At 50.1% G+C, this 13293-nt stretch overlaps 1 protein-coding gene across 1 annotated transcript; it reads right to left on the bottom strand.

Annotated features, from left to right (window-relative positions):
• Window positions 1-205: 205 nt before the first annotated feature.
• Window positions 206-10960, bottom strand: znf281a (zinc finger protein 281a). Its single transcript, XM_049003168.1, is given in 9 exon segments — window positions 206-1974; window positions 1977-2400; window positions 2402-2707; window positions 2819-2937; window positions 3588-3671; window positions 4906-5029; window positions 5388-5492; window positions 7136-7545; window positions 10661-10960. Coding segments are annotated over 8 exon segments (2331 nt in total). The 5' UTR covers window positions 7499-7545; window positions 10661-10960; the 3' UTR covers window positions 206-1168.
• Window positions 10961-13293: the final 2333 nt, after the last annotated feature.

Genomic DNA, 13293 nt, shown 5'->3' with positions numbered 1-13293 from the left:
TAAAAGCCCCCCCCCCCAATTACGCATTACCCACCATGATCAATAAAAAAAAAATATATATATAATACAGAGTTTCCAGTCTTGTCTCATCCATAATCTGACTGGGTTGATGCTTTGAAGGTTAAAAGTGCTTCTTGTGTTCGTTAAAGGACGACGACTGATGAAGAGGAGAAGGAGCGGGAGGAAGAACTTGAAGATTTAGAAAGACTTTATACATTTATTTAATAATAATAAAAAAAAAAATATATAGGAGAAGGGGGTGCCAGTCAATCACCATAGCGACGCCACACTCGGGCACCCTGCGAGGACGCCCCACTTTGCGACGTGGGGTCCTACCACGCCTGACTTGGGGTTCCCCCCAGCACCAGCAAGTTCCCCCATCCCTATTCCATAGGTCCATATTCAAGTCACCCACCTGATACACAACCTCCCAAAAAAATGACATCGGTTTGATATCCTTATAAATATATTTATGGCCTTTAACTGAACACAATGTGACTGTCGAACACTAAAGAAAAAAAAAAGTACCATAATTTCTGTCGGTACGTGGAAAGTGTCAGTGTAACCATATAGGCAGCAGTTCCATTATTAGTCGCACTCATTTAAGGAATTAAAAATAAAGTTTAAAAACATGTGGTTGCAAACTTACACCTCTGAGGAGTGCCCACTGCATCTCATAGCCACACCTTTTCCTGAGTAATACTTTAAATCCTCGTAACAGACAATATCTTTCTTTTTTAAATTTTTTATTAATTTTTTTTGCCATTTCAAATCTGGGCTATTCCCTGATGTCGCCTTTAAATCGGTGTTACCGCTGATATCTTACAATGGTGAAGATGATTGCTAAAACACATAGGCTCATAAGGGACACACGCGAGGGGGGGGGGGAGAGAGCCAGTCCTTCACTACACGCTAACCTCGCATAAAAAATACTTTTCGTTCTATCATTCGACGCTCGGTCCTAACTTTATGCTAAGGTGAATAAAGCTGACTAGTAATGGATTAAAAAAAAAAAAATTTAATTGCATTTATAGGAAGGCCCACCGACCACTCCTATTCGTATTTTGAATAAACATTATGGCAGTGTAATAATTAAAACATAACCTTATTTAAAAAATAAAAAACAAAAAAAAAAACAGACCTGCAATTAGGCCGACTATGTCAGACCTTACCTGTAACTTTGGCTCGTTGGAGACTTAGATCCTGCATTAACTGGCTCATTGACGTCAGCTAACAAACTGGTATACCCTGAGAACTCTGACGCAGAAGTCCGTACCCGGTGGTCGACCTCGCCACTGGAGTCAGCACTGTAGAGCCGGCCACCCGACTTGAACTGGGACCCGAAGGCTTGGGCGAAGTTCTCGATCTGGTACGAGGTCCGGACGTCCACGCCCTTGCCGGAAGGCTCCATCGGGGCCAGGTCTGACGAGGAGAGCTGGTAGCCGGAGCTTGACTTGGGCGGGGGTTCCTTGGCGCCGGTCCCGGAGACCTGGTAGGCTGTGGGGGAGTGAGGCTTCTCGATCTGGTCGGCGAGCTCCTGGGAGGGCGTCAGCTGCTGGTGAGGCGGCTCCAGTGACCCGAGGTGGAAGCCCGGCTGAGGGGGACCCAGGAGCATCCCGAAGTGGGACTTGGGCAAGGATCCGGGCGGCACAGAGGCTGCCGCCGGGCCGAAACCGCACTCCAGGGCGGACGTAGTGTAGGGGTGCTTATCGGAGAACAGCCCGGTGACCGGAAGGGGACTGCCAGAGGCCAGGCCGGGGAGGGGTGCACTGGGGCCCAGCGGGAAGCCGCTGCTGTGACTGGTGCGCTCCAGGGCCTGCAGGAGGAAGCGGGAGTACTCGTGCATGATGACGGCCTTGTCGCCAGCAGCACCAGGGGAGCCCTCATCGGCAGCCAGCTCGGCGGCATCAGCCGGCGGGTGCAGCTCCACGTGCTGGTCGCCGATGTCAAAAGGGACGTCGTGACCACCGTCCGCTTCCCCGAGTATTGATCCAGCAGGCTCTGCAGCACCTCGTCCGGGATGCCCGATTTGTCGTGCTTGATGTCCACACCCAACGGCGAGGCGTCCAGCAATCCCAGGGGCGTCTCGCCGTCCAGCACGCCGCTGCCCGTCCCCTGGATGACCGAGGGCTGCGAGGGCAGGTGGGCGGCGCCAACGTCGTAGTCGCCGCTGTTGGCCGCATGCAGGTAGCGCCGCTTCTTCAGGAACTGCATGGCGTCGTCGTAGTTGCTGCTGGTGGAGCTCTGCTTGGCACCGGAACCCGGCAGGAGTCCCAGGCCTCCTCCAGCCAGGTCCGCTTTGTTGGGCAGCATCTTCTGCTCATGGTGTCTGGCGGAGTCCTCGCCCAGGGAGAGGTCGGCCTTATCCAGACCCTTGCGACCGACCTTCTTGAAGATCAAGCTTGGGTGCGCGACTGTGGGGAACGTCCGACTGCACATCAGGCCCACCCAACGCGTAGTCGGACAGGCCGAGCCCTGTGGCAGTGGCCTGGACTCCGCTGGCTTTCTTCTTCTTCCGCTCACCGGCCTCCCCGGTGCCTTTGGATTTGCCTCTCTTGCGGCTGGAAGCATTTCCCTGAGTGATCGCATAGCTACCATGCTCCATGTTGCCGCTGGCCTGGTCTGACGTCCCGGGCTCCATCCCTCTCCTTATGGCTTCTCCACAGGTCCTCTTGTGCTTTAGCAATCGGTCCGTCCTGGAAAAATACTGCAAAGGACAATGCGACACGGGAAATAAAGTTTCACATTCAAAACTAGTACGCTGCAATGGATTATGGGAATCGCAGTCTTAGGTCAAAAGTGGGCAAGGCCAACCAACCTGTTGGCAGGTGTCACACTTGTATGGCTTTTCTCCACTATGCGTCCTCTTGTGTCTCTCCATGTGATACTTCTGGATGAACCGCATGTTGCACTGGTCACAGCTAAAGGGCTTCTCGCCTGCGGCAGGGAGGAAAGGTCACGTCGAACATCGCCACAGAACGTCCCCGTGTCACCTAGGTTTCAGACCGGATGCCGCAGGGCCACTGGAGGGAGGCCAGGTGACAGCAGCGGATCATCACTTAACATTATTTTTGCTAAACACGACCCGTGTCACAATCAAGTATGGGCGACTGCCACCCAGGTTTGCAGGAATTTCCAGATGCTCCTGGCTAAAAGTCTTAATGCCGAATGAGATCTGGAATTCTCGGAAGCAGCAGCTCCCCGCCCCTTCCGAGAAACCGGCACGCAAGACCGACACTCGCCCATCAGGCAGTGTCAACACAGGACGGTAATCCGCGTGGACACAGGCTCGGAAAAGTGTCACGGAAACAGCAGCGCTGGCAGACAGCTTAACGTCACCCGCTGGCGTCTTACTGGGTCCAGAACGTCCGACACGCCCACGCTAAGATTAAGTATTAAGAATGTACAGGTAGCTTAATTTTTACCATAGGGTCAAGGTGAACTGCGGTGCAATGGAAGCTTCCATTGAGTCCCCTGCCCATCCAACACATCTAACAGCTTTTAAAACCAAATCTAAAAATGAAGGACGTCTCTGTCGAGCATCTAACGCTTGCGACCCCCCCCCCCCCCCCACCACCGCCACTCACCGCTGTGGATCTTCTCATGTCTCTGAAGGAGGTACTTCTGGATGAAGCTCATGTTGCACTGACTGCACCTGAAAGGACGCTCACCTACAGCAGGAGGGACAGATCAGCGGCAGATCAAAAATGTCCGCCAGCTCCACGCCAACCGACTCCGACTCACGCGGCCAAGAAGGCAGACAAGCCAACGGAGCTAAATATAAACACTCAGCAGTTACTAGAGCTAGCGAACACCTACAGAAGTCGGTGCTTCAGTGACAGGTCGCAAAAAAAAAAACTCCCCACACAAACGTACAAATAAAACAGGTGAGCGTTTGAGAGGCAAAACAGAAGGGATTTTTGTAACGGGTACGACGGGAGAATCCTTCATCGTCGTCCTTCTCCGAGGGGTTAGCAGTAATTCAGGGGCGTGTTCACAAAACCTCAATCGTTTCAACCATAAAGTTGGGGGAAAAAAACATGCAATTTAAGGTACATAACCACAAAAAGGAAGAGATAATAATAATGTACCCAAAATAAGAAATATTTTAAAAAGCATATAATTTCAGTATAACAATCTTTCACTGAGATGCAACCTTCACTGGAACAGCTGGATATTTTACAGGAGTTTTCAGATACGGCTCTTTTACACCCGGCACTGCGGGATTTGAAACATCCCTCAACCCTCTATAGTTCACAGAAGATTAAATACGAAAACACCAATCAAGATTAAAGGTTTATTGGGGCCCCGTCTTGTGCGGTCCGGATATCACGTTACGTGCCAGACCGATGGCATAACAAAGGAACATCCGGAGGCGTCGGCGTTCCCTGGAGCCGCTACGGGAGCAAGCGAAGCGGTTAGAGAATCAGCTGAAAAATAATACAGGCCTCGGAGAGCGTTTGGCTGTCGCTCAGCCGCAGCGCTAACGAGCGGCGTGAAAGTCACCGGGCTGGCACACTCGCGGCTGCCTTCCGTATGGCCGGCGCCGGGCCCCCGCCCCCGCCGGCGTGTGGGGCGGCCTCTAATTATCGGAACTCATTAGTCAAGCAGAGAACTTGGACTCGAATGGCGCCTTTGCGGCGGACTGGAAATGCAAGCATTTGCCTTTGACTGAAAGCGTAAGGTGGCTACGATTAGCATTGGCTTTTTAGCTAGCTTTCATTAATATACCTTTTTTTCCTTTGTTATTAAATTTTTTTTTAAAAATAGTGACGGTCCCTAACTATATTCGTCACTTTTCTCAAGGGACCGTAATGCTCACTATTTGACAGGACCCTGAGCAACAGAAGAGGAAACAGACGCCCACCGCCCGCCCCCCCCCCCCCCCGAAAGCCCCGCCCATACCTGTGTGTATGAGCACGTGTCTGCGCAGGTGGTAGGAGCTGCGGAAGGCAGCACTGCAGTGCTCGCAGATGTGGGGCTTGGAGCTAGGAGACAGGCTGTCCCCTTCACCATTCAGCATGAGGATCTGCGGGGACATGGGGTCAAAGGTCAGGGGTTCAGAGTTCATCCATTACTCACAGGGTCAGAGTCATGCAACAGCACAGAGGCTTTTATGAATTTTTAAATACACAGGGAGACAGCGATCACTAAATGTCAGGCAACTTTCAGGGTCCCTCTCGGGAGTTGAACCAGCAACCTTCCAGTAACAAGTTATGCTACCATCTGCCGAACAACATTTACGACATCAATGCCTCCCGGCAACCAAAAACACCCACAGCAGCAATTTTAATATGCAAGCTCGCTAGCCATTTCACAAACTGAACACACGGGGGCGCCACCCCTATGAGTCGAGGCCCAGCACAGCCCCGCCAGATCGCCCGCACCTTGGAGTCGCTGCCGCGCTTCTTCCTCGGCTTTCCTTCCTGTCCGTCACCATTGGACTTCCGGCCTCTTCTTACGGACGACTCTTTTATCAGCCTACCAGACAGCTGCAGGGAAGTGGGGGGGGGGGGGGGGGGGGGGGGGGAGGGGTTACACAACATGTTGAAGACTCAGGGCCAAGGGTCTGTTGTTCATGGGGTACATACTGACAAAGTCACTACAGAGCCGCTTAAGCAAATTTGCCATTAATGTGAATAATCCACAAATGTGGGGGGGGGTAACACCGGGTTCATGCTGACATTACAGCCGACAGCGACCTGAAGAATCCAGACGTTCCAGGATAACCGAAACACACATGTACGCGGGTGTGACTGGACACGGCTGTGCAAAGCACCTTAAAAAATAACTTTATAAATCATCGTTTAACTGGGTGACGGCCCGTGTGCTGGCGGCGAGTGTAAGGTTACGGTTACAACCGAGGTTACGGTGTTAGGTACGCAGCCGAGGCGTGTTCTGACGCCCGGGGCAGACACGGCCAATGCCAAGTGTCCTTGGAGGAAGGCCAGCGTGCCAGGGCGACCGGGCCCGAGCCTGTTGTGCTGACAGAACGGAATTAAACGCACGGTTAGCAGACACGTGCATCTTGCACGCGCACGTCCAATCAGATTCAAAGCTAATTAAATATGAACCAATTCTTAAACATTATACATATATGTACACAGAACCAAATTCTCAAAGATTCTTAAGTGACCAGACTGACCTAATAAACCAAACTCCTAAGACAGAAGATGGTCCAGGTGTCAATCCAGATCAATAAGCTTTTAGGCAAGCAATCGAAAAGAATGAATGTTAAATCTTAATATTATACCTTCAGAACAAAAAGTTAGCCAATTTTGAATTCCTTATGACAGAAATCTGTATAAATTTGAGAGGGGTGGGCTGTACTCCTCCTGATCAAATATAGCAGGTCATAAAGTTGTGTATGTAAAACTGAACCCCAGCAGTGACCCCCGAGCCAGTGTGCAGTAAACTCCAGTGATTATTACCAGCTTCTTCGCTCGCCTGCCAAGCACGCATGACTGTGGCCCGGATATCATCTGAACCGTGGGGCTGACGATTGAGACCAGAGAGCATCAGGTGTCACCAGGCGGGACAAACCCACAATGACCCCGGGGTGGAGATGTGTCACGTTCCTGACCTCTGGCAGGATTATGCAACCATTAAGCATCCAACTGTGGGAGACCACTGCACATGTGGCTGAACAGCAGTGCACTGCGTATACAGTGTTCATCCCCACAGCCAGACCAGTTTGCATTCCACAAGGAAAACCTCACCTGCGTTACTGTCCCCCCATCAAACCCAAGTAGCCTACCCCACCCCCAAAAAAATGCATCTGTGTTATGCTTCCATTGAATATTTAGCAGATGCCTTTATCCAAAGCGGTGAACTTTTTTTGAAGAAGGGTCACACAGTCCCTTGAGCAACTTGGGATTAAGGGCCTCGCTCAGGGAACCAATGGTGATTTACTTTGCCGAACCTGGGATTTGAACAGACAACCTTCTGAGCAGAGCAACAGGAGTCTTCACTGACAAATATAAGCTGAACACCACCCCCAATTTATTTTTTAAACTTCTTTACATGATCCAACACTGACACACTAGGGGTACACTGACCCCCACCCAAACTGCATCACTCGGAGGAGTGACACCCCCCACCCCCCCCTTTCCCAGGTTCTGTCGGCAGGTCTTACATTTCCCAGGCTGAGGTCGTGCACCAGCAAGCTCTGGTGGTTGCCAAGCGACACCTCTAGCAGCTCACCGCCCTTGGCCATGCCCCCGGGGTAGAGCGGCAGACGGAAATCATGCTCAGTCAGTTTCTCCTGCTTGATGCCAGCGGCATGGCCATAGTCGACCCCGTCGGGCGAGTCGCGCTCTTTCTTCAGCACCATCATCTCGGGGGGCTGGAGCTCATGCACACCGGACTGCGCTGCCAGCCGCGTGAAGCTGGTGACGGGCGGCAGGTGGCTGAACATGATCATGCCCTGCGCAAAGTTGGGCTCCATGGCACCGTTACGCAGGAACTCGTTTCCGATCTTGTCTTGAATGATGCTCATGATGACGGCCAGGCACGGAAGACTAACTGGGGCCAACTGGTGCTATCCTGGGTGGGGGCAGAAAGGCATGGGAGGGGGGGACAGTTACTGGGGGGGGTCAGAAATTTAGGTGGCAGCAACTGATAACCAGCAATCACAAAAAAAAAATTTTAAATACTTGACTATACTACAGAGAGCTGAACCATACTACAAAAAGTACTCAACTATACTACTGAGCACTCAACTATACTATTACGATGAGTTCAAAATTCAGGGTCAGCATGTCTTAATTATTCCTACATCCCAATGGCTTAGTACAGGCCTTCCAGAAAGCAGTGGCCCTTCTCACACCAAAGCTGTAAACCTTGGAAAGCAGCTATACTTTTCGTACAGTTACTCCGAGAACAAAGTAACTAAACCCTGTCTCCGTATGCAGAGGGATCCGTAATTCATGTTGAAATGCATCAGGCAAAGTTGACGCCCGGCCACTTTACTCCACGTCCTCCAAGGTGATCCGCATCCCGGATGAAAAAGGGGCAGGGATTTCGTCAACCACCCGACGGAGAAGACAACGACTTTCCGGATTAAGCAGTGTCACTTCCGCACTGCGGGAATGTGGCGGACGGGCATCTCGGTCACGGCATCGTGTCCCCTCGACTCGCCAGGGCACCGGAGCTCCAGGCCCTCCGCCCGCTGGCCGGCACGCTCCCGTGCCCGGAACGCCGCTGACCGCGCAAAACGCCGCGCCGCCCTCCAGCCACCTCTGGCGCTCGTCCACGGCTAGGAAGAAGGCAGGACTTAAGAGCTCCAATTCCGCTACCGTTACTCCAAGCCGGTGTTTCGTTACATTCCAGCAGACAGTGACCGTGAGGCGCAGAGCGCAACTAACGTCAATACGGAAAGAAAGGAAGAAACCGGCGTTCCAGGCAGCTCATTACAGAAGGTGTCTGGTTTGCCTGAGGGAAATTCAAACCCTAACAAATTCTGAACAGCCCAACTACACCTGACGCGACACTACTGTATTTTGTCAACTTTTTTTTCGTAGGACATGACCTCACACGTATTGTGCAATCGACTGAGTTCATCAAAAGGCAATATTGGCAGACTGAAAATAAGGTTCTTCGACCATTATTTTCCTTTTATGACGACCTGCTGATGTTCCCAAATGAAGCCTCGAGGGGCAATTTTAAATCATCCTACGATTCTTACAAATACATAAAATACGTATAAACTGGATTAACGGTAACAAAAGGAGCTGGAACTAGTAGAACAAGCCGGAGTTGTGAGTGAAGCTGGATAAAAATCACGCAACACACGGCCTATGGCGCTGCCTTTTTATAAATCACAGGAAGCCATCATCTATAATCTGCGAGAAACTGGTTTGATTGTCAGACGTCCTGAATGGAGAAATTATTCCCGAATTAGCGCCGAGCCGAACCAAAACCCGACGGAGAAGGTGAAAACATCTGTCTGTCCCCCCCCCCCCTCCTTCAATGCCCATTTAATTCAACGGCATGCATGAGCTTCCGCGGCGTGAATGAAAGGAAAACAGACACTCGCAGAGTGCAGAATGTGTGAATTATTCAGCAGCGCCGATGGAGCGCAGGCCGCGTACGTGCGGCGGTACCAGGGATCAGGGCTCCGTCCGGCCGCAATGCCGCGCTGACGTTTCAGAGGATGCGGACACCGGCGCTCTGCGTCCCTCCGGACGCCCTTCTCCGGAGCACCGTCGCGGGCCGGTGGCATTTACTATTTCCAGCAGGAATGCATGGAAATTTACAGCAATAACAGACAATGACATCACTTTTCTCGATTCCTCCCCCCCCTCGCCATAACCAAATAACCTTCACGCAATCCCAGAAGTGGCCGATGCGTCATTTAATCTGGACGCACAGTATCAGCGCAGGACGGATACAGAGTAACGCGCGGCAATGCGACCGGATCCGCTTCAAAGAAACTGGTTACGGCACTTTTTTTGTTCACTAATCCGGTCAATGTTAACTCCTTTCGTACAACTTTCTTCTCCGTTGCATCTAACCCCAGAGAATAAAACTCCAGGTCGGTTTCGCGGCTCAAACACATACGTATATTAAGTTTAAACGCCGAAGTTGAAACAATGCAGAGCCGGATCATACCAAGACAAACCAGCGTCGAAATTCAGGATGTCCAACATCGGCGCCCCTTTGGTACCGACGAATATTATGACAGCTTTAGGACATTAAAAAGGAGGGAAGCATCTGAAAACGGGACTGGAATGAACCCCCCGAAGGTGCAAATGTGTCATGTGCGCATTAAAAAAAATCACGGTGCTGCAAGCCAATTTGCTTGGCGAGGACAGTGCATCCACCTTTTTTGTGGAGACCATCTCCAAACGCAGTCCAGTGCCCAGATGAAGCCTTTCACAAAAGCACATTAACTCTCCAAACATCACCCGAGCCGAGGCCCTTTTGTGTGGCCGCGACAAGCAAGCTGATCTTGCAATAAAAGGATGGAGATGGTGTAGCCTACTATTAGCTACCCGACGCGAAACGGAGATTCTGATAATCGATTCAAAACGTGCTTTTAAATAAAGGCACCATCTATGAAGGCAATTAAGTAAGATAGGTCATTTTGGCGATCAGCTCACAATCGGCGGAAACCACATTTATCTGCCCCCGAACCGTTATGCATGCGTACCGTTTCATTTTCCGCTTTATTAACAAAAGGCCTAGCTAGCTGCAGCGCTATGGCCGGCTATCCGGCCAGCCATACGACGAAATGGATCATTACGTTGTGAGGGGGAAACGGGATTCCCTCCGATCGCTCTGTATTTTCCATGATCGGGGGGAAATCGGTAGGTGCGATTGTTTTCTCCAGCGGCAGCATTTTGCATAGCGGGCAACTGCTCCTATTTCCCATCGAGCTGGGACTCATGGATTGGAAAAGCCTGCATGTTCGCGGAAAAAAATATAATAAATAATAATCAGGCATTAATACAGCGTCTCCGGCCAGTACCAAACCACCAGCCCCGGCGATGAAACAGCGTCTGCAGAGCCAGCCGGACAACTGATGCCCGGCTCCAGCAGGGCGAGCGGCGCGCAGTTCCCCAGATAAAGCAGCGCGTCTCGCTTTTGTCGCTGCCTCCCTCCCCGCAATCGGAGCGTCTCTTCCCCGGGCGCCGGTCGGCTTTCCAGCCCCGCTTACCAGTGCATGACCACCGCCGGCCGCCTCCGTCCGCGTTACGCGTGCGAGTACTTGCGATCTCTATTTCTTTCTCTTCCTCCCGCGATCGCGCCTTCAAAGCCCAAACATTGTTCTCCCGCAGCTGCTGCTCTCCTCCATCTTGTCTCGGCGCGGGGAATTATGGGTACCGGCGGACGGGTCCTGCGAGGAGACAGGCGCGTGCCGTGATCCGGGGCAGGGGAGCAGTGCCCGACAGTGAACCGCGAGGAGCCGGGGAGGGAGGGGGGCCCTCGCGCTCAGCGGGTGGACACACGTAATTAGGAGAGCAGATGGGAATAATGTTTGTCTCATAGTTTTCTCCCTATTATTTATTTTTTATTTCCCCACGCTGTATGCTTTCGATTTCCATTTTCCAAATTTCTGCCTTAAAATAAGGTTGTTCTCCTTATTATCCATGCCTGCATGCAAAAGCACATTCCTCGCATCTTAATTTAAGCAACAAATAGGACAACTCACATCCTGTGTCGCGCAGGAAGTCGATTTTTAATAAAGTTCTTATTTTATTCAGCAAGAAGCTGTGCCAAATTTAACCGAATTGACTGCTGAAATAGGCTCATTCTAATTAGTGCGACGAGGGTCTCAGGTGGATTGAGGTCTAAGCGTGGTACGGTTGTGATCTTTGAAAATAGAAGTGATCTAAAAACAACCAGCTTAAATCTAGCTGGGATCCTTTCAGATTTAGCATGTGTACCCATACTGCAGCTGGGCCAGCCTGGAAGAATAAGACAGATGAAAGCTTACTTTCAGTACAATGAAGACCCCCGCCCCAATCGCTTCCCTGTCTAATGACTTAATTAATTCAGTGAGAAGGATGATTTAAACGGACACTGTGGAGTTAATGTCAAAAGGTCGGTGGGCTTTCCTGACGAGGGAATTTTGATGCCCCTTCAGTGTCGTTGGTAATCATCCACAGAGCTGCTGGTCGCCTTTTTGATAACACCCCTTATTCTGTGTGTTTAAATATGTATGTTTGGAATATTACATGGCAAAACCTCCTTGAGTGTTTAATGTATGAAAGATGACGTGAACTAAGTTAAAATTCGTCACCCCGAATTTCTTATAAAATTGTTGCAGCAAAACCAGTGTTTTTGTCATTTTCCCTGACTAGCATTTCAACAAAGGTTGTATTATTAAAAACTATCCATAGTACCTCTGGAGGCAAATATATACAAAAATATAACACGTTACACCTTAACAGATATCTGAGCCTATTCACCTACTTATTTCCTGGTTCCTCTATGCCTTTTCCGTGCTAATGAGCATAAGCCAGTGTAACTGCTAATGAACCCGACTTCTGATGGCTGCAGGTTCCAGCTCTGCAAAGGATCCCCGTTGCTTTCTTCTTGCGCCAGGAATGTAACATGAATAGTGTTAACTGCAGGGAAAATGATGGTCTGGAGCCAAGTACCCGCTAGGAAATTTAGGAATAATACGGACACCTCTCATTAACAGCACTGATCTTTACTAACATAAGCGCGTATGGGATATTTGAGCCGTCCCATTCAGAACTGAGTGCAACGGAGTGTCGTAAAGCAGCACGTTATAGTGGCAACCGTGTCCTTTTACTGGGGGGGTTGAAAGGTCCGCTTCCATTGTCTGCTTCTTTTTATGGTTGATTCGATCTTGAAAGTTCGGTGGGCATCTTCTGATCCCGCGCCATTGATTCGTTTAGCGTTTGCGGTACCAAACGCGGCGGATCGGTTATTATCCTTGTACGTTTAGTGACAGCCCCACCCCGGTACCATCAGTTTCCCCAGCCTCATATATAATTCAGCAGCCTAAGGAATTATAACGTCCTTCCCCTGAGAAAGGCTCACGTCACGATGGACTCTTCAATATTTCATCGAATGGTTTATTTATTACTGGAATCCCTGGATGAGATGATTGACACGTGACTTCGTGGCCTTGAGCGCCAGGGAGACGTGGCCTCCCCGCTTCTAATTTGAGATCAGCTGACATCACAAATCGCGAAGTCGTCACACAGCCAAGGAAATCCGCTGCTGAGGCGGACGGCTATTGATTGATTGCCACCGGAGTTTAATTTCCCGGTACGAAAAATTTGATTGCATCAAATACTTTGTCCCCTGCGTATACAGCAAGATAATTATCCCTTCATTTTAAAAATGCTTTTCATGGTGAAATGTATGCACTTATACTCTAACCAGAATGGCGTTTTCTCCACGTTAATTCAATGTAGGCATCTTTCAAGGGGAAAACTGCAGTGAATTGCATCTTTATTTTTAATCAGAACTGTACTTTCCTAACCGCTAGGTCGCCGATGTTTACTCAGATTAGAAGATAAGAAGGAAAACTAGATTGCGTTAAATGATGTTTTTGTTGAGTCATTTACCATCATATGTGACCCGTTTTATCAGCTTTACGCCACTTCCTGTACTAAGTATAAACAATCACATTGTACGGCGAAGTTGACAGGAGTATTATAATCGACTTGAGTTCAATGCATAATTGTGGCCTTTTTTTTGGTCGCATGTATGAAAATTCCATTAACACATGCTTTTGAATTAGCCTCTATCAGCAGAGTACTGCCTTGTTACACTGTTTGATAAATTCTTTTTTTAAGTCACACTGCCGTC

Source organism: Brienomyrus brachyistius, unplaced genomic scaffold, assembly GCF_023856365.1.
Source record: "Brienomyrus brachyistius isolate T26 unplaced genomic scaffold, BBRACH_0.4 scaffold75, whole genome shotgun sequence".
In the NCBI taxonomy this organism is placed as follows: Eukaryota; Metazoa; Chordata; class Actinopteri; order Osteoglossiformes; family Mormyridae; genus Brienomyrus; species Brienomyrus brachyistius.
This window is presented reverse-complemented; position numbering and strand designations above follow the sequence as displayed.